Source organism: Xiphophorus maculatus, chromosome 21 (assembly GCF_002775205.1).
Source record: "Xiphophorus maculatus strain JP 163 A chromosome 21, X_maculatus-5.0-male, whole genome shotgun sequence".
Classification (NCBI taxonomy): Eukaryota; Metazoa; Chordata; class Actinopteri; order Cyprinodontiformes; family Poeciliidae; genus Xiphophorus; species Xiphophorus maculatus.
This window is the reverse complement of record NC_036463.1, coordinates 10911708-10938273: the sequence shown is the minus strand read 5'-3', so window position 1 is coordinate 10938273 and position 26566 is coordinate 10911708. Positions and strand designations below refer to the sequence as shown.

Here is a 26566-nt window from a genome sequence, read left to right as displayed (position 1 = left end):
AATGTTAAATCATAGACGATCAGGCACAGAATAACAAAGAAACAAAAAGCTGGAAACCCAGTGTCTAATAATTTAAGAGGGTTTTGCATTTTTATAACTTAACTCTACAAAAAACATCATTAACAAATATTTTCTCTAATGAAACAGGTGTGACATTTCAGGCAGAATCTTTCCTCCTGTCAGCTTAAAGCCACAGTTAACCAGACTCTATCTCTAGTTTAAACTGGACTGAATTAAAATAAAAAGGTTTGCAAACTTACACTCGCTGAGTCCTGGTGTGATCTGTCACCATCGTTCCCTTTCGTCTGCTCCGTCTCCTTCCACTCCGTGCCCATGGCACAGATATCCCATCAAGCCATTATCATCCAACACACGATTTCTGTTTCTTCATTGTTTCTTTATTCTTTATTTTAGGACAAAGAGCCGAGGGCAAACTGTGAAACAGTTGGGATCCTCAGCCAACAGGTGTCTGAAACCAGATCTGAGTGACGCTGAGGTGAACTTAACAAGGTCCCACCTCCACTCCGGTTTGGTGTGGCTAAGGTTTCATTCATCATCACGTCCCTATAAGCTAACATTCACCTGCTGCCATCTTCATAAGCAATCAGAATGACATCCATTCACATCAGGTATGTTTGTACATCAGTTTTTATTTACAATATTACACAGTTATATGAATGTGAGGAGTTCATTTATCCTCCTGTGCTCAGAGTTGACAAACTCGGCAAAAGAAAAAAAATGTCCCAGCCTTTGTGCAACAAACTAAAACCTTGTTTCTGGAAATAAAAGGAGACAAAACGTCATTAATTAAGAATATATATCTGTGAGCTGGAATTATTAAAACAACAGGATGGGTGTTTTTTTTGAAAAAGCAGCATTTTTAACAAAAAACAAAAACACGAGGACAGACAGAGTTTTAACACTTTTATGATGCCTCTTTAAATTTTAGGCACTCAGCAATAAAAACAAACACATTAGGAAAAACAGGCACTAAGACAACACTTGACACAAATTAGAAAAAAAATAGTGTTCGTTGAGTTTTTGGGACGGTTTAGCGGAAGGAACAAAAGCCAAAGAGCCTCATTTCTTGAAGAAGGCGCTGCGAGTGATGCTGTACAGCAGGTGGTAAGGCTTTCGTCTGGGGGGTTCGGCCAGAGAAAACACCTGCTGCTGAGGCACGCTGGTGGGAATGGTGATGTGACGCTGCTGAAGGGGGGGCAGGTTTTGGTGTGGCGGGACAGAGTCGGCATAGCCAACGGCTAAAATTTTTAAAAAAGGAAAACATTTAAATAGAAACATTAAAACAAATTATTTTTTAAATTTGCCAGCTTTGTAGAAATAATTTTCCTTACTTTTGATCTTCCCATGTTTTGGTCTTCTGGCATTAGCAATGGCCTGTTTTCTTTGTTCATCGCTGATGTCTATTCCTGCACACAAAACACACCTTCAGATCCAAACATCTGCTCCGTCGCCCGATGCAGAAGCAACGTTTTGCCGCCTGCGCTGAATAACTCACCCATCTCCTCGTCCTCCTTCACCCTCTGTCTCTCCTTGGCAAAGGCCTCCAGCCACCTCTGTTTGTCCTCCACCTTCCTGCAGCACAGCATGCACATGAACTCCAGGGTGGAGGCGTGCCGCAGCCGCAGGGCATTTTTCAGGGTCAGGCCCAGGTCTGAGTCCCGCCCATCGGCGACGTCCACCACTTCGATCATGTCCATGTCCAGACGTCCTCGGTAGTGCAGCAGGTCTCTGCGCAGGACGTCCTTTTTGCAGTAGACAAGCTGGTGGTCGAACAGGAAGAAGCTGCGCTGCTGCGGCTTACCCTGCCGGACGGCGCGGGTCAGCTCGCCGGAGTGGATCAGCTCCGAGCTGCGCTCTAGCACATCAGGGCCCTGCAGCGAGTCAAAGCGTTTACACCACAGCCGGACATATTCTTTACACAAAGTTAAGAGGATATAACTGAAATGACATCTGAAGTGGCCAGTCTGACCTCCCAGTGCAGAATGGCGACCTGCCAGTGTGCGATGGTGTCGATGCTCTCCAGCCGCCGCTTCCTCTCATTGATTAAACTGGCCACTTTCTTCATAGCCTCGTACGCTTGGCTGACACCAGTGTGGTCCCTGCAATGAAAAGAGGAGTAAAAATCTACTCAAAAACAGGTGGTGATGTAGGGTAACAGCTTCTCTTCGTAACTATGTGCTATAGTACATTATGCAACCTTCACTCCAAAAACAGAAAATCTTACCGATGATTTTTGTATAGTTTCTAGTTACATTTGAAATAAGACAAAACTAACTCATAAAAATCTTTTCAGCAAGTTATAGGAACTTATTTTAAGTCAATACTTACTTAATGCTGATAAAAAGTACTAGTTCCCCTTGCAGATTTTGGGAAAAATGTCTTGTTATAAGTGAAAAAATCTGCCAGTGGAACTAGTATGTTTAACCAATATTACATACTGACTTAAAACAAATTCCTAAATCTTGCTGAAAAGTCACGTGTTGACTTTGTCTTATCTCAAGTGTATTAAGATGTTTGCACCAGAAACTAGGTAAGATTTGGTTTTGCAGTGTTTTTCTTCGTCTTGGTGTGACTTCATAGAGACAACGCAATGCAAAAATATTCATACCGCTTAACCTTTTTTTAAATTTTTATCTCAAAGCCCTGCTTTTCTATTGTCAAGAATGGACCTTCAGTTGTTTCTTGGCTGAGTCTGATGAGATGAAGTTATGCATACTATCTAATTTCCATATATGCTACCTGTGGTCTTTGGGTGTGTACTTGAGCAGCTCCCCCAGCTGCAGCGGGTATTTACAGATCTTCTGGACAGGCGTGAGCAAGAAACCAGCGATGGAGATGTCAATCATCTGCTGGAGGAGGCGGCAGGCCTCGAAGAAATGTTTATATTTGCCCATCTTCATGAGACGCTGCAGCTCAGCACAGGCAGCAGGATGAGTGTTGCAGTACTCGGAGTAGATCGAAAATCCCTCGCCCTTCAGGGAAGCAGAGAAACAGTTCAGGATGACTAAAAGTGATTCTGTGACATGATCTACCGAGATGTGCTTTGCACATGCATGGTCACAACCTGCATGAGGAAGCAGGAGCCGATTTCACTGAGATGCGGTTCTTCCTTGTTGTACTTCTTCTCCAGTTCTCTGACGAACTGCCTCTGGAATCTGTAGATGTCTTCTATGTTGCTGAAAATTGTCTTCAGCTGCAGCTCTGTGAACATGCTGGAGTTTTTCCGGCACTGACGAATGTAACCCTGAAACAAAAACCGACCTGGTAAACTGACAGAAAGCCTTAAAAATGTTTTAGTTCTGACCATCAGGGGGTGCTAGAAAAGTACCACACTTTTACTGAACAGGATTTACTTTCATAGGTTGTAGCAATCAAAGATGATGCTGTAAGAAAGTATGTGTACTCTAATCAAACGGATTCAATCTGAGTAAATTCAAAATGCATTTTTAAAAATGGTTATATCTAAACAAATTTCCAAACCAAGCTCATCCTATGTGAAAAGTAATTGACTTTGTTTAATTCAGCCATATTCACAGGATTTGTAGCAAAAATTGCCTGCTTACTGTCATCCCACAAAATCTAAATCGGATTTACAGTCCGGACTTTGACTAAGCCAAGACAAAATCTTCATTTAGCTTATTTTTTTGAGTCGCTAAGAGGACTTGTTAGTGTGCTTTAGATCATTCTCCTGCTGCATAAGCTTAAGCTGAAGATCACAAAACTGACTGATGTTCTTTTTCTAAAAGGATGCCGGCTTAACAACAGATCTAACACAAACTTTCAAAATGTTTCCACTTTTATCTCATCAATCCACAGAATATTGTCCCAAAAGCTTTAAAGAGATCAAGATGTTTTTTTAAAAAAGAAAATATGAGATGACGTTTGTGTTCATTTTTAGTAGGAAGTGGTTTGGGCCATTGATGCTGTTTCTGCTCTGTCTGCAACCTCCTGGATGAGTTGTTGATGCTCTCTTGGACTAATTTTGGTAGCAATCCTGAGAAAGTTGACCATTGCAGCGTCTTTTATCCTGTATTGCATTATAGCTCTCACTGTGGTTCACTGATGTCCCAAAGTCGTAGAAATAACTTTGAAAACCTTTTCAGGCAGACAGCAGTGATATATGCTCTTGTATTTCTTTGCATCAAGGCATTTTCTAGATCTTTTTAACCTACTTTGTGTTTTCAGGCAGATTGCCAGATCAGCATTCCAAATACTGGTCACTCATAGGTAGTCATCATTTGAAAACTGCACTTGTGTTATTAAAATCTCAAATGATGATATGAATTAAAAACCACAATACCTCACAGATGTCTTTTAAGTGTTTGATGTAGATGCGTTCAGTGTTCATGATTTCCTGAACCACGTTGGTTCTCATCTGCTCCCTGTGCTGAGTGCTGGGTTTATCCCTGGGGGCTGGATCTTCCTGGTCCGCCACACTCTCCACACTCTCAGTGCTCGAGTCCTCCTGGTTCACACGGACCTGAAACGCATCCAACGCAAACTCAACTAAACCTCCTGAGAACCAGAATCAAATAAATCTATTTGAGAGCAAACTTAAGTCAGGATTAGACCTAAAAACAGAAATTATCTCGCATTCATATTTGTCTCCACAGGTTTTGAACAATTAAAAGGGGAACCGTGACTACTTTATTATGGCAACAACATTGATTCAGCAACAAGAAATTGCACAGCAGATGACTGTTGGCTAATCACAACTTCACCATGGTTGCCACAGCCTCACTAATTAAGACCGAGCTGTCAGTCACTTCCCATTGCCACAGAAACCAGCTGCACCCTCTTATGTTCCAGTCCTTCAGCTGTTTGTTTGGGCCTAAGCCGGGTTGAGAGTCTTTTTTTCTCTGCAATCATGTCAAAGGGAGCAGGGTCAGAAAGTCCACTTACCCTCACAAAGCTGGACGGGAACCAGGCCTCCCTGTCGCCTCCTCTGCCCCACCACCAGTCCTTGTGGGAGGCGTCCAGGAGGCGGATCACATCGCCGGCCTTGAAGGCCAGCTCCTGCTCCTCCATGGTCACATGGTCCCAGAGAGCCTCAGCGTACACGGCATGGCCCGAGATTATCCACTGCACAGAACACGGGCAGACAGGAGCGTACAATTACATGGAGGCTGAGCCTGTGTCCGACATGTCAGATTACTTCTAGACATGTGGACAGTGCGGAGGCCAAACATCTTAGAAACATGTCCAAGGATTGGAAACGAGACAAGCATAAATTGGTGGGTTTTTTGCATCACCTCGTTGAGCACGGAGAGCTCCACCCCGGGCTGGAGGTAGGGCGTTCCATCAGCAAGCTCCTCGAAGCTGCTCTCCTCCTCCTCCTCCTCGCTCACGCTGTCATCCAGCGTCGCCGAACACTCAGACACACCAGCTGCAACGCGGATCCAGAGATAATAAGACCACGTGTGGAAAACAAGCAACATATCTATCTCTATCAGCTTTTCTCCTCCAACATACTTGCTGACATTCCTCAGCCCCAGCTTTTTTTTTTCCCCACAGAGTAACTTTTTGTTAAATCTTCTCAAAAACAAGCCCGGTTCTCACCGCTGAGCACTCGGTGGAGTTTGCGCCGCCCCACGCGGTCCAGTCCGATCGGGGTGCTCTGGGAGAGAGCGCAGGGTCGTAACCTGGCAGACACTCCTCTGTAGGGGGGCACCTTGTGGGAGGGGATTGGTGGTCGTGACAAAGGCTGCAGTAATAACAAGAGGAAAAGTCCAGGGATTTAGGAAGAGCTCACTTTCTCTGGCTTTGACCAGCTACTCCCATAAATCATCGTCACACACACACATAACACAGCCTGTGTTAGCATTCCTACACAGAGTCAGGCTGCTCACTTTGGGCTTCTTGTGTATTTGATACAGTAATGTGTGGCTCCTGCAATACTGGACACGCTGTGAAAAAGTATTTGCTTCTTAACAAAGGACTGAATTGATAGCTTTGCAAGAAGAGTGGGCATATGAAACACTAAATATTACTCATATTTGGTTGCTGTCTTGATGGGATTTGTTTTGAAAACTGTATTTTAGGTTGTTTTCATCTGATGGTTCGGTATACTCGGTTGGTTTGGGAACCAAAATTGCAATATTTGTTACATTTTCAGCTGGTGCAGTTCTCTTTCACACTCCACTGTGTCAATCGATCCAAATACATAGAAAAATCTGTTCTCCCTCTCACTTGTGGTGGCGCTGCACTAAGACCTGCTGAAGGAAACGACGTGAAAACCTCTAAAGAAGACCGAATCCAACTTCCTTCTTTATGAAAGTAAACAAAAATAAGTAGCGTCAGATTTTAGCAATTGGAGGATTTCTTTTTGGTAATAGACCACAAGCCATTTCTCCCTCTAGCGCTAGACAAGTAGGTTTGTTTTGGTTGTATTTACCCAAAATGCCCTACGCAATAGTCTGCTTCCTGATTTTGGAGCGTCCTCCAATCTGCCTACATTCACATACGCATTTGAACTGCACCAGAGTTCACTTCAACCAAACAGAGATCTATGTTTTTGGGCGGACGAGAGTTCGCTATTTTGGTCCGCATCAGAGTTTGATTACGCATTAACACCTCCCTAAACGAACCGGAGTTTCTAGACAAACAAGCCATAGTTTGATTGAAGCAGACTACACAGGAATGTACACCAAAGCAGACTAAACAGGAATTTTGTTGTCTTGGACTACAAAATTCATTTCATGTGAAGCATTTAAGGGAGGCAAATATTTTTTGACGTCATTCTATTAAGGTTCATCAGAGCAAAAGATATGTAGAATGCTGATTTTATTCATTTGGTTTTATTTACATTTTTTGAGTTGAGCAAGAACTACGTCTGAACGCAGAGTTTCACAACCACATGGAGCTGATAAAGTGATCAGGCCCTGCTTTGCATTATCTCAGTCGTCTCTAGACCTCGTGTCTCTTAGAGGATGAAATTCAAAAATAACATGGCCCCCTTTCGGATGGCATCCCAGTTTTAAATGACATTGCTTCAGCATACTTCGCTGCTTTCCTTCATACAGTGGATCTGAATAGTGTTTATCACTTTCACAAAAATAGTTCCCTACGGTTAAAATAACTTCCCTATCTCTCCCTGATAGATAACGTGTTAAAATAGAACAGAAAGTGTTCAGGGTTTTTTTCTCCACGTTTCTGGGTGTTCTCCTTCGTTCTGTCCTCTACTTACCATTTATATCAACAACATTACACCTTGTAGCATGATTGTTGATTCCATTGTCATTTTGATGACAAAGTCTTGTATTTTTCTGCTGTTTTTTTCTATTCAACAACTCTAAATCTTAAAGAATTATGTGATTTGGTTCAAGAAATGCTCCTTCATTTAACAGCGGTTTCTACCAGCACCAGAAAGATTTACTATGAAAGTCTACGAGTCATTTTTATTGACAATAATAATTGAGAGCGTCAGACTACAAATATCCGGGCCTCCGACTTGATGAAAAACTAAACTTTGAAAACCGAGTTGATTCTTTGTTAACGTAGCTGACAGAAAACCGGATTTGCTTTAAAATATGTTAAACTTTGCTCTGTTTACAGGGAAAAGATTAATCTCAGGAATTTTCCACCATGTTCTTGACTAATTTCATTTTTGGTACAGCAGCATCCTCTACCGACAAACCCTGTTATTCTCGTCACTACACCACTTTAAGAATAATCTGTAATCAAACAAACCACTGTGTCCCATATTTTAAAAACTGGACTTTCTGTAACACAAGAAGGTTTGTATTATTTACATACAAAGCCTTTCCGCAAAAGCTATCTCTGTGTTTATCAGACCTACTTTCTTGAATGTTAGTAATCATGGCTCACTTTGCAAGTTAAAAAAACATTCACAGAGCAGGGACGTTCTGATTTTTGTTATTATGCTCCTCACACTTGTTTTTCTGTCAGGTTCAAGGTGTTATGTTATGATCTTATGTTATCCTTGTGTTTTTGTGCTTCATGTTTTTAACTTGCTGCATTTCATTGTTGTATTGTATCTCAGTGTAATGCTTGCATACTTATGAATGAGAAATATATTTGCAGCAGTGTAAGCTACACTCCTCTAGACTCAGATATTTTTATGAGATCTATTACATCTCAAAGTTTTTGGTTCCAACATGCTCAGTGCAACCTGGAATATAAAGAAGCAGCATGCAGGATTTAAAGAGATCAAGTCACAAAGCTGCTGATTAGAACAAAAAGATTACAATCAGCCTCGGCCCACATTCTTTGTGATTTAGGAGAAAACTATCATTGATGTAAAAAATGTAAACAGTGCAAAAGAATGTAACTAAATCCAGTGTGTATGGTCTGTTTTGGGCTACTATTAAAACATGGTCTCCCTGAAAGAGGGAATTCTAAATGAGTTCTTTGTCTAAATATTTTAATCACTGTCAAGTAGCCAATAGAAATAAAATATATATAAATGTTATATTGTATCTAACAAAAACGGCTTCAAAATGAAGCCCAATGTCGCTTAATGCACTGTATTTTATATTGGCAACTAGATCAGAGTATGATTCAATCATTTTAATCTTTTGGACAGAGAGTTTAATCCCAAATGTACAACAAGAAAACCATTTGCTGGGGACAAGTTGTGAAAGCTTACAGAAGGTAGGTGATCCTCCTTGAGCTCAGTATCTGTAGAGTACAGATCCACGGCCCCGATCACCGAGACGGGCCGATGTCTCTGAACCTCCCCGTTAAGGCTACAGTTGTCAGGGTTGCTGCCGTTCCCATTGGAGCTGCAGTTTTCCTGCTGCTGCGCACCCGATGTCCTTTCCTCGTAGTTTGTCTCCGCTACTTCCTCGGGGATGCAGTGCTTCCTGGAAACGAGCTGGGCGTAGTCGGAGATTGGCCGAGGTCTAGGCCGCCCGCTCCTCTGTCTGGGCTTGACGGAGGTGGTTTCTGTGGAAGCTGCAGCTCCGTCTGTGGGAGGTGTGGGCAATACGGGTGAGTTGGAGAGGCATGCTGGGGGGTCAGGAGGTGGGCTGCTGCCTGCTGGGGGGACTTTCTCTGTTAGGAGAATTGACTCTTGTTCTTGAAGGTGGGATTTCACCTGAAAAGGGGAAAAAAAATCTTAAAACAAAACAAGGATCAAGAAACAGCAACTTTTCCTTCTCAATAGTCTTTTAATTGGGGTTTATCAAATCACAATTTATTTCCAGTAAAATTATAACTTTAAGTAAAAGCATAACTCTAACTCTTGCATAACAGTTTTTAGGTAAAGGACAATTTCTGAACAAGTTTACTGCACAATTTTCTTTTGAGAGAGACGTGTTTTGTTTCTCATTGTGAAAATGCAGCTTAATTCAGTTTATCGTGTATATGATTTATTTTTTCACTTTTTATCAACTATCCCACACACAATGTCTTCTGTGTTTCATATTCCTTTATTTAATCAGGTAAACAGATGTAATGTTACATTACATCTGTCACGACTGAATTACATTTTCAAACAAACAAATACCCAGCATTCATGCTGATTTTACAAAGAGAAATCAGATCCAGTAATCTGTTTTGATGAGCTTATTATCTTAGATTCAGATGCTAAGACCATTATTATGAAGATTTGAAGGAAGTTGTGTCTGTGCCAAACAGATAAATGCTGAAAAGCCTCAAGTAAAAAAAAACTTGGATTATGATTCTGTCAGTAGTATTATTAGCAGACCTTGGGGTGCAATGCTGGAAGTTGACAAAACATGAAATGCTGGTAACGACGTAAAGACACAAACTAAACCATAAAAAGTCCAAACCATACAACTTAACGTTTACATGCTTAGCCTTAGCTAAGGACAAATAAAAAGAAACTTATGTTTTCTTCTGCATTACCAAGTGGAAAAACATTTTTAAACAGCCTATAAAAATAAAGCTCCAGTAGATTTAAAATTTAGTGCCAGTTTAATTTCATTGCCTTCTGCTTTTGTTTGTGGCTTCATTTGACAATCAAATGTCTTCTAATAGCACCAGAACTGGTCAATTTAATTTAAAACTGTATTACTATCAACATATTTCCACAAAACTGTTTCATCCCAACTATGTTAAAGCTTTATTATTTAACTTCAGGACAAGGAGGGATTTAAAATGTGTCTGAGAAAGAGCACCGGACTGCAAAACATAGAATGTGATCATTAACAAGAACTCCTCCAACAATATATTGACTAGTCGTACTTTGAATTTGGAGAGATTTGGATCAAACTACCTAGAATTCTGGAACATTAGTTAATCAGAAACATGAAGCTGCTAAGGTAAAACAAAGTAACTAAAACTTTACTGGATCTCAAAGCAGGACAAAGATTTAATTCAATGACCTTTATAAAATTTTTAAAGTGAATTATTTGTTTGTCAGAACCATCTTAAGCTCATTTTAAGTTTTAAACACAAATCTCTACTAATATACTCCTTTCATCATGTGAGATTTCTCAACAGGTAAAACGACAATGCTTCCAGTAAAACTGAACCTCACCTCTGGCTTTTCCCGGTCTGGGTCCGGACCTCGGCATATACACTGGAATGGCACACATAGTACCAGCACCATTGCCAAACTGGGTAACCGGTGCTCCTCAAGGCCAAATCCCCAAATTCCTTTCAGAAGCCCCTTGATGTCTAAAGAACACGGATGTAGTTTTCCAATCCATCGTTAAAGACAAAATCCCAACCTCAGTGCATCATTCTACTAAACTCCTGCATTTATCGGCCTGTGTATTTGGGGGAGCTGTCAGCTGTCAAAGGCCTCGCGTTCATATCGTTGTACTTTGATCTGGAGCAACAACTAACGGAAAGCCTGTGCTCAGTCATAGCCTCTAACCCTCCCACTGAAACAGAACCACAAAGAGATTTTTTTCTTTTTTTTTGCGCAACGGCCACTAATCATAAACAAAGCCTAATCATTAACTCCCCCTGCTCCCTCACAGCGCCTGGCAGCACCAAGGGTCCAACGTCAGCATGTGACTCTGCTGCAGGAATCAAACAAGTCTGACAGGAACAGGAGGGTCAGTCCATGTTGTGCCCTCGCTCTTATTTATCTGACATGAATAAGGACTTTGGACGACTTGCGCCTTCTTTTTTTCCTTTTTAAGTGTACGTGAGGTAAACCCAGAAGTATTACGTCATCATGAGAACATATCAAAGATCACTTCACGCTTAGATGAGTGAGATTTCTTTACTTAAGATAAGGGTCACAGCCATTCTGATGAGAAAGGTTATTAATGATCAGAATATACTAAAATGTCAAACAAAAGCAGATTTTAGTGATTTACTCTTCTTTGAAATGTAAGAAAGTGTTTTACATTTAATTGATTATAAGCAGAATAACAAATCCATTGAGAGTTAATGTAAAATATACATTATTTTAGCTTTGTGGTTAAACAAACATTTATGGGTTATGTCAATGTGTCAAAAACAAATTTCCTTTCTGTCTTAAATGGCATACATGTAGTTTTTAACTGTTGTAAAATGTATAAGGGCAGATTTTCATAGAGTACCTCTGGAAAGTATACACAGAATTTTGAGGAGAGTGATTAATTCATAGAATTTGTGACAACTCTGTAACAAAATGTGAAAAAAGTAAGAAGATGAGAATACTTTCCAGATGCACTGTAAATCTAAATATTTCTTCAGAAGCTAAGAAATATAAATTTTTTAACAGTGTGGATTAGGCTTTGAAGTGAGCTCCTTCACTGCTTCAAAAATCAATTGGAGACCTGACTGGATTACACAATCTGGAATGAAAATATGTATAATTGGATGATCTTCTGGGATGAGATTTTGCAATACTAAAATGAGAGAATATTTAAAATTGAGGCAGTGGAAGTTCTTGCATAAATGCCTCCTTGGGAGAGTCTCCTTTTATCGCTTCCCCCACAAAACCAGACCACCCAAAACCAGAAAAACACTCACTAAAAAAAAAGAAATTCTTACTAATTTTGTAAGAATTAAAAAACGGTTTTAATTAGCTTTTGAACCACTGTTTTTCCGGACTGAATAATCCTACGAAACAATAACTTCAATACATTTCTAAAACAAGAATAAGCATATTTTCTTATACAAATAGGCTCAAATCTGTACCTGAATCATCATTTAACTACTTTCCAATCTTCTAGAATACCTGGCTGAATATCTGACCACTCTTCATATCACAACTGATAGTACTGTTTAATTTTCTGCTATGAACCCAGCTTTTAAGAATGGGAAATACATTTTCAATACAGATGAGAAGTTAAATGTTAGCATAATTTATCCATTGCACAATCAGCTTAAATCTGTGTTTGAGATCAACGTCCAGGAGGAACACCCAGCTCTGTAGACTCCCTAAAAATATACGCTGTGATGAAGGAATGTTTAAAAAAAAAAAAAAACATTGCTGAAGCCCATCATAATATGGTGTGGAGTAACATAAAGATTGACTTAAGAGGACGTCATATTAGAAAGTAGCATCTGCTAGAGATGCGCCACTTTGAAGACAAACTGAAATGCCATCTACTTCCCCTCATTTGGTGGAATAAACAGTGAATCATTCGTGTGGCAGCCTTTTGAATTCCCCTGTAAGACAAAACCTGAATGATCTCCAGACACTCTAAGAAAGCATGGCCTTCCTTACACATCGACCAGGCAACTCAACACAAAACAAAAGGGACAATCTCTTCTATAGAGGAATTCAAAGAATTGTAATGATATTTTAAAAAATAAACACACACAAAAAACAAGCACAGTAAAAAAAAGTTTTTCCATACTGAAAAAATTACAAAATTTTGGCCTAGTTTCTGGTGCAGATATCTTAATGCACTTGAAATAAGACAATACTAACTTACAATATTAAGGAATTATTGACTTAAAACAAGCTCCTATATCTTGCTGAACTGATTCTGATTGCAGTGTAACATTAGGATCACTGTACCATAAAATAAAAGCTTAAAATCAAGTTTTTTGTTTTTTTGCCAGAGCTGTAACCCCATCAGGAGTGGAAAAACTCGGTCAACAAGCAAGTTCTTATCTTAAAGACACGTTTTCTGGAGCCAGGGAGAGATAAAGGTGGACCGAAAGAGCCATGAAGTTAAAATTATTTCATATCACATTCATCACATGGGGTGATTTATAAGTTTGCAGTCTTACCTCATTTGGTATCGAGGCAAAGTCAGGTTGTTGTTGCGATGCCTCTCTCTTGCTGAGTGGGGGTGAAACACATTTGACCATCTGTTTAGAATTACTGGTAGTTGAAGCAGCCAGCAGCTCATGCTGAGCAGAGATATCAGCTGAAATCTGCTCTGGTGAATCTCTGGGCCCTGAGGAAAGTGGGTTGGCGACACCCCGATGCGACTGCAGGTCTGTGTTGTCTTCAGGCTGGGCGTGAATGAGCAGAGTGCATCTGACAGAGCTGACCTGAGCGGTGATGGCTATGGGCCGGCGCTGTCGCTCGCTGCTCTGCAGGCAAGGCAAACGGCGAGAGTAGTCGTCGTGGAGACGGCACAAGGGGGACATGGGAGATGGAGACGTGGGACTTGGGGACAGACTTTGCTTTCGTCGGCTGGTTAGGTCAGTCATGCTGCCGATTAGCTTGACCATTGACCCCTTGTTCTTCATTGGGCTCCTCCTACCTCGGAGGTCCACTGAGGAAGTGCTGGCGGTCCTTTGAATGCTTGGGGTCCCATTTGACAATGTGATCCTCTGAGGGTCTTCCTGTGGAGATGGAGTTCCTGGACAATGGCTTTTACGTCTAAATATATGCAGGTTCTCTGCACTTTTACTGAGTCTGCTCAGAACATTCACATTAATGTTTTCCTTCTGGGTCTCTGTCTGGACGTCCACATGTGATGTGTGATTTGACATTTGTGTGCTTCTACTGTCATTTTTGTCACTTCCTACACTTCTTCCATTATTTGTATCAAGTAACGTGATTCTTCCTGCCCCGAATGCTTTCCTCATGCTTCTGGAAAACCGGGAATTGCGTGTGAGACCACTTTCAGCTTCCTCATCATCATAGTCCTCAATATCTGAGCCGTGCTGCTCAACTGTTGCTGATTTTTGGTCAGCTAAACTTCCATTTGATACAAGATTTCCTTCTGCAGTCGTTAAATGATGAACAGCATCAGCTGGCTCACGTTCTGAGCTGCTCCCAGCTGATCCATTTGACATTTCCACATCCGCCAATGGCACATTCTGTCCGAAATTGCTTGTTGCTGCCCCTTTACTCTGAATTCCTTGCAGTACAGACGATCGTAGCTTTTTGAAGGAGTCCACCACACCCAGCCCTGAAAACCCGGTCCACGGCTGGGGGCTGCCGTTGCTGTCATTGTTTGGACAGTCGGCAGCAGGACTGCTAGGAGGGGTGACAACCTTCCTGGAGTTTGAAAACAGCCTCATAATTCTTGAGTTATGAGGTCTGCTTTCAACTTGACCTATCACAGGGTTGGACCAGGCAGAGGGATTGATGCCGTTTATCCTGCTCTCGTCGGAGATCAGAGCAGCACCCACCGGCTGTACCTGAGCACCACACCCAGACAGCAGGTAGGGGACAGAGCTCCTGTCAGCAACGACCTGCGATGGATAAACGTCACTCAGAGGTCTGCTCCGGATCAGCGGATCAGGGTTTGGGCAGTGCAGACACTGGAGAGGGTCTTCACTTCGGGACAAGACCTTGTCCTTCTGTTCTGCCTACAAAACAAACAAATGTTATCAACTGAGGGACACTGGAAAATGAAAAAAACACCAATTGTATTTTCTCGCCAACAAAAGCACATCAGAAAAACTTGTGTAGCATAAATTGATCCTTAAACTTGACCATTTTCATACCCAAAGATCTTGATAGATTTTGATTATGGAGCTAAAATTAACCCATAGTCTAGATCAGGGGTGTCAAACTCCAGTCCTCAAAGGCCGGTGTCCTGCAACTTTTAGATGTGCCTCTGCTGCACCACAGCTGAATAGAATAATTAAGACTCTGGAGAACTGATCTACACAAGGAGGAGGTAATTAAGCCATTTCATTCCAGTGTTTTGTACCTGTGGCACATCTAAGAACTGCAGGACACCGGCCCTTGAGGACTGGAGTTTGACACCTGTGGTCTAGATGTAGTACATTATCGTACTCAGAATATTGCACTTTAGAATGTCTTTATATACAGTAAATGAACCTAAAGATGCATTGGACTCCTTTTAGAGGAAAGAACATTATTTGGAGCACTTTCTTCTGTAACTCTTCTTCTGTAAGGTTCAGTGGTGAATATTTTTTAAATGCTAAGCAACTGTTAACAGCCAGAGTTTGGGGTAAAAAAAGAAACATTTTTAACTTTAGACTCCCTTTTATGCTTTGCCTAAAAATCTATGCAACACTGTTTCCGTTTGGTGATTAGGGCACAATGGCATGGTGTGAGTGGAAGTGTGAGCCCAGCTGCAAGGAAAGGTGTTCCTCACAGCAGAGCAATAAAAAAGGAAGAAAGCCTTCATCACACAATAAAGCTGAACCCAACCGTGTTAACGAGGGCTCCAGGAAATGAGAAAATATGGCAAAGGAAATGTTAGTGGCGACATATTATTCCGGCAATTATTCAACTTGTTCAATTTTGCAATACGGGCATGGTGCATACAGACAGCACTACAGCAGAAAGTGTGAGCAGTCCTGCTAACACCTTTATTTGTTTACCATCATACACTCCGCATCATATCCCAAGTTCTTTATTTTTGAGTAAATCTCTGCCTTTTCTTTCCAGTTCCCAGTTCTCCTTTGAAGTCACTGTTAGGTCATTAAATATCCTAGTTAGGCCTTCAATGAATAAATACTTCTAGAGAGAGCAAGAACTCAGTCTTCCCCCAGTGTCTAGTGTTTTGCTTACTATGCTTATTGTTAGCTTATTTGTTTTAGACTTGTTTTATTTTATTTATTTAAAGGTAGACTCTAATAAATAGTAAATGTGACATTTCTCCCAATAATCTTTACTTGCTGTTGGATTCTATGTATTTATTTTTTCAGATACATACATTGTTGACCTGGGACTTTAGATTTTTTTCCTCTCCATGAACGTACTGTTTGACTGATGCAGTTTATAGTCAGGAAAATATGGCAAATCTGAAACACTAAAAATAATTTCTTCTCCTCCATTAAGGAGTACAAATGCTAAAACCTCCATGGAAATGTTTGAGTCAGGCTTCAGATAAAATACGCATTTATTGATAAGTAATTATCCATGTTTGATATTATAGTCATCTATAGTGACTGACAATTGTTACGATTGAAATAGCCACATGCAATGAAAAAATATTACTGAAACAATGTCACCCTAACTGCAGCATAAAAATTTGTCTGGAATCTTCCTCATTTGTCACGGATGAGTAGAGATGAGGAGAAACAGAGAGACAGAGGGGTGAGTGTCCCACAGTGAGGACAGGCTCCAGAAGTAAAAGCCATTTTACTAAGAACACAACATGGATTTGTCCTTGGTGCTGCATTTCAATGTCCCAGGAGAGCAGAGGCCCAGGCTGGGGGGTTGTACAGCTTTACATGTGTCTGATTCAGGGCAGTGGCTAATGCTGCTGAGGCTTTGAAGTGCAGCGTGACTAAGCAATGAAAACTGCTAATCCATTGTGATTAATGCAATAAATTGCCAATTTTTTTGCTCCAGATTTCACAGAAGATTAGGTAAAGGTGAAGGGAAAGGTTGAATGGTCCTCAAAACTAAATTTTTAAAAAGGTTTTTATACGTTTCTTCACTTCTCCTATCAACACCATGGTTTGTGTTTCCTACATGGTGTTCAACTATTTAAAGCTTTTTCTAATGAAATAGCAGGGTGTGTTACTAGTGAGGGATTAATTAACCCAATGGAATAATTTCACAATCTGTTCCAGCGACCATTCTTATACCTTAACATCCCACCACCATCTACAACAACATATTGATTAATTAACAAATAAAAACAAATGCTTGCAGTATCAATAAATTAACATTTACAAAAACAAGTTATATTGACCCCAGGAATAAAGATGCCGTACTATAATTTTAAAGCAAGAATATGTTTTCTCCAATAATTAATGTGTTTCATATCATGAGTAAAAAAAAAGAAAACAAAACTCAGGGAATAAAGATTGTTGGATTGACTACAGAGACCGGCATCAGAACAATTAATCCCACAATGCACTGCATTTACCCAAGGTTGGTAAGAGCTTGCTAGTGAAAACAACATCATCAGGACCAGACCTACTAAGACAGGGCCATCCGTTGCCAGACTGCAGTCAGCGAGAGAAAATATCCTGCAACTTTTAGAGAAAGATCTTCTACAATGTAAATCAAATGAATGGCTCGTTACCAGGCCTCTGCAGACCTGAATGGCGTGCTGTCAAAGTACTTCAGATATTTGGTTCAGGTGCTCTGAACACTTTTTGACAAAAATGCAAAGTGAAAAGAGGTGTACACTGTACATTACTCTGAGAACAGTATCATATTACAGATCTTTGTAAGAATCTGTAAAACATTTTGAGTACTAGGTATAATTTTCAATCTCCTTTACAATTAAGCAATACTTTGTTCAGTTCTATCATAAATTCCAATAAAGTACTTTGGTTTATGTAAAAACATTTAAGGGGAATGAATACTTCTACATGCACATACAGTTCCCGTGTTTATAACCACATCACACTAGAAAGCATTTATTAATGCCTCCAATTGTCACTTGTTTACTTTCTAATATACTTAAATTCTAAGACATGTCTGTTAATTATACCAGCATTAGTATAAGTAAAACTTTAGAACCTGCTCTTCTAAAGTGGAAGTGCTGAGCTGGCTGTAGGAGGAAATGCTTAAGAAGTTTGTAGCAAACAGTTTATTCATCAGTCGACCGACTAATACTGAGGAATGCAGACACTTAACAAACCAGCTAAACAAAGGATTAATGAAACACAAGTAGCTCATTTACCATAAGACTATTTTTAACTTTTAATTACCACAGGTCTTACATCCTTTATAAGTTATGCCAATAATATACTGTCTGCAGTTTAGATCTAATATAATTTTACTGCTAATCATCATTTCAACACAACTGCTTGGTGATTCATGACTGATGGTGGGTCCTCAGGGATGACTGTGGCTCTGTATAGTCGTCATCTAGTGATCAGAAGGTTGTAGGTTTGATTTCAGCTTCCTCCTGTCACATGGCAATACACTTAACCCCAAGTTGACTGCGGGGTATAAAAGTGTGTGCCCTTTTAAAAAGTGCAAACGCTTAATTAGCAGTTCTGTCCCTATTGGCTCTAGCAGTGTGTTGTGATCCCACTATGAAACATACCCTTTACATGGTCACTGTAAAAAAGTGGTTTCAGGACGGAATGGAGATCACCTCCAACACCCAAAATAAGAAGTTCCAGAGCAAGAATAGGTGCTTAGCTGCTTTTTATAAGACATTTAAGAATACGTCTGATTCATCATTTAAATTATTTGAGTAGGACAGTGCACATTAATTAGCACAATAGCTCAATTTCATCCTTTGTCAGAATCAAGAGAAGCAGGTCAGAGACATGCCATTACATCACCTAAATGTTTTAGGGATGTAACAACATGGCTCTTTGTTGGGTCTCTGACTGGGGAACATCCAAACCTTTCTTAATTGTTTATTTTAATGGATGAGCTAAGAACCGGCTCTAGTAAAAGCTCTAGTTTAGCACAGATGGGTCTCTGCAGGGATCTAGAATTAGCCAGCACCTTGTGACAGCACAGACACTGTGAATGAGTGTAATACCTCCTTCTGTAGATTAGCTATTAGCTCAGTTAAACACATTCAAAAGAGCCAAGTAGCATTTAGCTGAGCTGTCTTTGACTTGCATCTAAAGAAAGTTAATCTCAGATTTTAGGGATGTTTATCTCCTAGAAGAGATATGTTGAAATACATCTTGAGCTACAAACTATGCAAATTTATCAGCATAATCAAAGTCTGAACTTTTAAAGATACTGAAACAGGAGAGAGTTGTTTATTGTAGAAGGGATCTTTAAAATGGCGTTCATGTAAACAACCAAACTCTGTCAGATTTGGAGGAAAAAAACAGATTTAATCTTTTCCGTGTGTCGTTTCATAGTTGCATTCCTCTGCATGTTTAGCAGCAGATGAGCTTTCTCAAGCAACCTCTCTGTGGAATCTGCTGTCACTTCAACCAAGTTGCCCCATCACACTGAACACTTATGTAAACACAGAGCCACCGCTGCCAAGCACTGCTGCTGACAGACACTGAACACACTTCACCAACAATGTACTGCTTTCAAAACTACGCTGAATTGTCTCCTTGTGCTCTCACTCACCCACTCAGTCTGCAAAGGAATCATGCTGAGTTGCAACTGGAAAAATAGAGGATCAATACGTCCATCTGGCTCCCAAGCTGAAAGATAGTGGGAAGATAGGGAAAGAATGCCCACAGCTTGAGTAGCATGTTTTTGTTTTGAGAACTCAGCCGTTCTACCACATGCTCTGTCCTGCAGTGCCTGTGATGCTTTTTTTTCCTGCGGCAGGCGCCAACTGTCACACACCAGCTGGCATCCACTAATTCTTGGCAGCATTGCTTAGAGGAATGAAGGTGAGACAGGTGGTCACCTTTTAATAATAATAATAATACAAAAAAACAAGATGGTTTTCTATCAAACTCAGCCTGCAAGTTGTCTGATTTTGTTACTTTCATGTAGAGCTGAAACAATTAATCGGATTAATCATAATGAATCAATTATAGAAATAATTGTCAACTAACTTAGCAATGAATTAATTGTTAACTGGAGTAAACAAACACAAAAAGATGCCTGTTGTTGAAAGGAAAACATAATCAGAGCAGTAATTAAGCCAAAACTGAACATGTATATAAAGATATTTTGCATCATAGTTTTTTTTTTTCTTAAATCCTACTTAGTCTATAAATATGTCCTACTCATAACTCTTCTAATGGCATAGTTTTAGCTTCACCTTATTCAAGAACCTTTCGCTATTTAATTATTAGTCAGTTAATCAAAAATAAATTGTCAACAGATTCTCCCTACAATATATTTTATGCAATTTTAGAAAAACATTTAAAAAATACAAATAAACAAATAATTAAAATCATTTTTAAAATAATATAGTGCGTATTTTATTGCCTAAAATGCAATAAAGTATTCCTTCAGTGAACGCTTGATCATTTGTAGCAAAGGATGATTCTGGAGCTAAAAATACTTCTAACAACATGTGGAAAGCTCAGCCCTTTCTTCCTGTATTAACATCAGTACAGTACCTGCTTACTAATTTTTTTCAATTATTCAATTTAAGATTAATAATTGAAGAGCAAATATTTTTAACTGAATTTATACCAGGTGAAGCTAAAATGCCACTTGAGGATTAATGGCTAGAGCATATTTATAGACAAAGAAACCTTTTTATTGTGAATGCAAAATGTAAAAAAAAATTGTACAGTTCTGGCCTAATTACTGTTCTGAGTGTGTTGTTCATTCAGCAAACCTTTTTTGGTTTGTAATGCCTTTTTTGCATTACAAAAGTTAACAATTATTTGATTACTTAATTAGTTGAAGATTATTTCAGTATTCAATTAATTACAATTAATCCAATGAATAATTTCAGCCCCACACCTGGCATTAATAGCAAAAAGAAAATCATTGTTGAAAGAAAGTCATAAAATACATTATTTACAGTTTGTTTACAGAAGCTCTGCACAGGTGAGACTAAAGTTAACCTTTCTGGCCTACGAGCAAAGACGTTGTCTGAAGCAAAAGTAAAACTCTCTCAGGAAGCACCATCGCAGTAGAGCAGTGGTTCCCAAACATTTTCTTCTGGGCCCCACCAGTGGTTCCCAAACATTTTCTGGGCCCCCCTATGGATTACAATAAAATTCCCCCCAAAAAAGAAAAAAAATCAACTAGGCACACACATCGTTTAAGCAGACGTAAACCTATACACATATTTTGTTTTCAAACTCCACTGAAGTTTATTTCACATTTCAGGTTGCAACAAAACAGACTACAAACCATCTTTACAGTGAAACACTTTTGTGTAACTGTTTTTTTTGTTTTGGTTTCTTTTTTTCCCACTCATCCATACTGCTTCCTGCACCCCCCCATCCAATGGCACGGCGCGCCCCCCCCTCCCTAGGGGGCGCGCCCCACACTTTGGGAACCACTGCAGTACAGAAACATGGTGCTGGCAGCATCATGCTGCAGGAAACTTTTCTGCTGCAGGGAAACAAAAGCTCAGAAGCTGGAAATTGGGGTGGGGGTTCTCCTTCCGGTGCAACACGGACTCTGAACATGCAGCCAGAGCTACAGAGAAGGGATTTAGAAGTAAATGTTCACATGACTTAAAACGGTCCCCTCAAACCCCAAACCTAAACACTTTTCAGATTCTTTAAAATGATACATTTCATCTAATCTGACTAAGAAAAATGGGCAAATCATGAAACACATTGAAACTTGTGGTTGCTCATGGGTACTGCAAGGCACTGTTCTCATGTATAAGCCAACGTCTATTTCTACATTACTTTCCAGCAATGATAACATGCTTCTCTTGGCTTTTCCTCCCTAATCTGCCAATGGGAGCGGTACGCTGCAGGCCCGGGTCCAGAGTTAATTAAGAGCTCAGGGAGGATCCCCCCCCACCACATCTCTCCTCACATACAAACACCCACACAGCAGGAACCAGCTGGAGCCACCCTGAGATTAGACTCTCAGAGAAGAGGAAGAACATGTACACAGAAATGTAAACATACACACAGAAGCCGAAAAGCTAAAACTGCATTCCAAAAAAACAGATAAGCAATTACTCAGAGCATCTCCTTGAGTCGTGTGGTGCTGCCTACACCCATGTAGCTGTGGGAGGAAAGCATTTAGAAAGACTCTCCTCCCTTCCTGTTTGACCAGAGGATCCAGGCAGGCAGTTATGTAAGGAATCATAAATGCGTAACGTGAAGTGACCCTGTTAAAACAAAGTTCAGCTCTGCAGAGGTATGTCTCGCTTCAGGAGAGACTCAAACTCATTAAGTCAAAATTAACTGAACTACAGATTTAGAGAGAGAGAAAAAATACACCAGACACTAGGCATTAAGGGACACTTAGGACTTTTCATTGCCGTCTTAACTCTCAGACAGACACAACCACCCTGGAGCACCAGCATTTTCTGGTCAGATGTCAACATTCCTGTGTCCATTATGTTTGTCATAATGAATCAAAGCAGTGAGGAAGACAGTCGCCTCAGCAGACTTGATGATTAGCTAATCACTGTGTGTAAACAGGAGTTGGTGTGAGTTAAGATGCTTTTACAGTATTCTGAGTAGAAAGAAAGAAATGCTTAATTTCATCTTCCAAGTGCATGAGTTCACATTTTTGGATTGCTCAAGTGTCCTGATGGATTAGGCAACACTGTATTACTCTGAGTGCTGATGTGAATTCACATTAAAATGTTTTTAGCATTCATGCTTAGAAATCAACCTTTAAGCCCGCCTCTAGTTGGAATGAGATGTGTCAGCGAGTAGAAATCGACCATGTGAGCATGCAGTGTACACAGCTGGGAGTGTGTCTATCCTCATCCTTCTCTATTCCACTGAATCTCATTAGAGAAGCTTTACCAGTGTGTGTGCAGGCCTTGTTTGATCGACACGATGGTGTAATCAGGTGAATCACTTAGTTATTTAGTGCAACCCAAGGATCTTGAATGAGCTAAAAGGGCTTGACTGCAGGGGGCGACTTGGCCTGTGTGCTTTCTACGGCGATAAAATAATAATAAAAGAAGGAGATAAAGGCTACAAGATAACCCATTTGACTTCTGATTTTCATTTGGGGGCCAAATATGTAGGCAGACTTGCACATTTTTATTACAATCTACAGAAATATGATCCTAAAATATGTTCCGTCTGGATCACTCAACATCAATTTACCACAAATAACAGTGTCATATTTGTACATGACCCAGTTTCTTAGTTTTGATCTGGCAAACCCCCATAGCTCAAGAGACACCACGCCTCTTCTTCTATAGCGTGGGAAGTACAGGTGGAGGCCAAACCAGGGAGTGCCTCCACTCTCATTTAGGGAGCCAAACACTTCACCTGATCTGCAGAGGACTGTCACAGAGACAACCAGAAATCCAAAACCACACAATGTACAGGGCTTGGAGAGGAGAAAACCCCACCAAGCCTTCTTATCATTGGCCAGAAGAGAAACCTGACAGTAGCTCCATGAAAGCGTTTCAGACAAAATGTTTCTGATGAGGAAACAACTGAAAGGCTGATTGACATTTCATTTTTGATTAGTTACTGCTAAATTACAAAAATAGGAAGCAGCCCACACTAAAATGATATTGTAGTTGTTAAGTTTTGTATTAAAACACATGGCATAAGGACTTTGACCTTTGATTTTACTGGTATAAAGGGTTTATTGATAGTTCATAGAGATCAGGCTAATCTCAGTTTATCTAAAGGAACTTTTCATATCCTCCAGTAAGAACTCCTGTGTCAAATATGAAAGGCTTTTAAATGCTCCATGAGTCAAACTCAATGAAAATAGAAGTGACTGATCCTTTGTAGTGGTCACTCCCATTCTATGAAACAACTTTACTGAATTGGAAAGTCTGAAAGAGCCACTGAAAATCCACCCTTTTTTATTGACATTTGATTCTAGTAGAGTTCTACACCTTATCGTGTGTTTGTCCATTTAAATGTGCCTTTTATTTTGAGTTTTTATAGCATTTTGCTGAATTTTATTAGGGGAGGGATGGTTTTTAGTGTCAAGCTAAACCAAGGTTTTGAGTTGCTGTGGTTTAAAGACCACAAAAACACTGTTTGATAACATTCATAAGGTTCAAAGTTCTTTTAATAAAAGTGCCAGAAAGAACTGTAGAAGGCACAGAGTAGTGCATGGCTCCCTCTCCGACTTCTTGCTGAACACTACAGGTCAGCTGGCCTAAAGAAGGCTACTACACTTTTCCTCGCCTATAAGAAAGACAAATGTGGTTTTCTGGTTGCAAAAAACACGATAACACAAGGGAAACTAAAGTAGCGCCACCCATGTCTCTTGATAGGACAACACCAGCCCAAAATGATAATTTGCAAACTAGTTTATCTGTTAAAAACATTGCATGCTAATATTAGCTGTTGTATTCTGTTATTCTATAAAGAGTATGTTGTCAAAAAAGGTAAAGAAGTCCCAGAAATTAGACAATTTTCAAGTTGATTTGCCCTGATTTTTGGCTAGGTGAACCAAAAAACCCCTCAAGTTTAATTTTCTTTTTTTTATTATTATTGAATGCATTACACTTAGTGTTACCTGTTTGTGTTGAAAGCAAGAGTTTTCGCTGCGGACATTGTTACTGTTTCATAGTGACTACTCCATCAGAAAGCTCGGAAAAATATCTGAATGTTGTTCCAATATCTTTTGACATTATTTTTCAAAACTGAATCGGAATCAGTAAAATCTTTGCTTGCAGGTCAAAGCAATTTCTGCCATTGAATTTTAATTGCTACAACTAAAATGAATAATATTTTGCACAATAAGCTCCTGCAAAATACCACTATACTTAGCATGCTTTTATTCAATAATTTCTCCTGAGTTTTTGTATGAAGTTCAAATGAAATAACAATAAGTCACATATTTACAGTAACTGTATTGTAACTTTAATAGTTATGTTATAATATTTCAGAAGAAGGGATTTATTTTTGATGTTTATGTCTAAAAGGTTAACTGGAGATGGGGTTACAATTTCCACTTTCTTTTCTTAAAAAAACAGTTTTTAATAGAAGTATCAGGTTGTAATCCAGATGAAGATGGAAGAATTACATATAAACATGCATGCATAAAAATGTTTTTTTGTTTGTTTGTTTGTTGTTGTTTTTTAATCTAACTTGTCAAATACACCAAACTACAAAAGTTAACTTACTGATCAAAATGTCCAATGAATTATAAACGTAAAGTCTTGGAAGCATGAGTGTGGATTACACTGAAAAGTTTCCTCAAGCTTATAAAAATTCAGAGCCTAAGTGCATTTTTTCCTCTTTTTTACATGTGAATTAATTTACAGACTTGAACGGTTGAGTTCTTTGTATTAGCAGGCCCTCAGCCCCCTCCGTCCTTTCCTCACTAACTCCCAGCACACCCTGGCATCTCCCACATCACTATAACAACCACCCCTGTAATGCACCACAATAACCCCCACAGGTCCCATTTCAGTCAAAGAGGGTGAAATCACTGCAGCCTAGGGGTGAAACAATACAGACACTTTCAATTAAAGTGTTTCAGCCTCAACGCTGTTGAAAAGATTTGGTGAATAGAAACAATAAACACATACCCTGCTCATAGTCGCTGGTGTCCTCCACCTTTCTTCTTCTCACATAAGACAGAGCAGCTGTTTTGCTATTTATCCATACCGAAGCAGATTGTATCTCCTAGCGGGTTGGTGGCTGGCTTCTGCCAGGCTCATGTCGGGCACAGAAAAAGCCCAACAAGCGCTCTCCCTCTTCTCTTCCCCTCTCTTCAGTAACCCTGCAGCAGACCGAGGAAAAAACGGCTCCTTGACTTCTTGAGCTAGCAGTTGAAGCTAACTAACTCATAAACTTCTTCAGAGTTGCGTAAGCGACGCAGTTTCTAATTTCACTTTCGCGAACCGGTAAAACTCGTTCGGAACAAAGTAAAACAGTGGTGGGCACTGGTGAGAATCATACGGCGTGTTAAAGCGAGACGTTACTGAGATGTAGCTCGTTATTTCAATGGGGAGTCCAGCTCCAATGAGTCTTTAGAGGATTTGAGCTCGAGAGCATCCTCAGTGCACTTGTTGCTGTGTTTGCAGGGGGCGGGGCGTCGAGAGGTTACGATGGAGGTTACTGGTTGACCACAGTGCGACCGTCCGGCTGACAGCCAATAGTAAATCAGACAATCAAGCCCTTGAAGTTGTAAGCCACGCCCACTTCGAAGCACAACGCTGCCTTACTTGTGGAAGACCAAAAGTGCCACAATTCAAGAAATTCAAAAATTACACAAAATTACACAATATATATATATATATATATATATATATATATATATATATATATATATATATATATATATATATATATATATATATATATATATATATATATATAATAGTTCAAACGATAATATAAAAAAACTCTTTGTTTTTTGTTGTTTGTTTTTTTTTCTTTATTTTGATTTTGGAAACTGATTTCACAGACAAAATTGTAAAACACATATTGCATGTTTCACAGAATTAGATTTGTGTCACACTATAAGTGTATTTAAACAAAAATTAATAAATTAAACTGTTTGCCAATTTACCAATTTATTAAACTGGGGCACGTTTGGTACTCCACAATTCCTGCACATGAGTAGGACAAAAAAAGACTGGGCTTTCCAGTTGGTTTTGTCCTGGCTTTCTCGCGTCATGTCACTGAATCACACCAGTGGAATTTAAATTCATGGATATATCTGTTCCATGCCCATCCCAAAATTCCACAGAGAGAAACAAAGCGATTGTTCTATATTGTAAGACAACAAACAGGTGAGATAAAAGATAGCATCCAGACATTCCTGTCGTCTGATTAATCATTCAATAAACTC

The 26566-nt window shown here is 39.8% G+C and overlaps 1 protein-coding gene across 2 annotated transcripts; it reads right to left on the bottom strand.

Annotated features, from left to right (window-relative positions):
- Positions 1-630: 630 nt before the first annotated feature.
- LOC102231756 (spermatogenesis-associated protein 13-like) lies at positions 631-25758 on the bottom strand. 2 transcript variants are annotated; one of them, XM_023326287.1, is made up of 13 exons: positions 25299-25758; positions 13132-14670; positions 8630-9079; positions 5581-5725; positions 5274-5407; positions 4924-5103; positions 4322-4501; positions 3086-3265; positions 2761-2993; positions 1991-2120; positions 1517-1892; positions 1353-1427; positions 631-1259 (listed from the first exon to the last, which is right to left on the bottom strand). In XM_023326287.1, exons 1-13 carry the CDS (start codon positions 25305-25307, stop codon positions 1081-1083), a joined length of 3810 nt encoding a protein of 1269 aa, XP_023182055.1. In that variant the 5' UTR covers positions 25308-25758; the 3' UTR covers positions 631-1080. The 2 variants fall into 2 exon arrangements, with proteins under 2 accessions (XP_023182055.1, XP_023182056.1); XM_023326288.1 differs by lacking the exons at positions 13132-14670; positions 25299-25758 and adding an exon at positions 10487-12346.
- Positions 25759-26566: the final 808 nt, after the last annotated feature.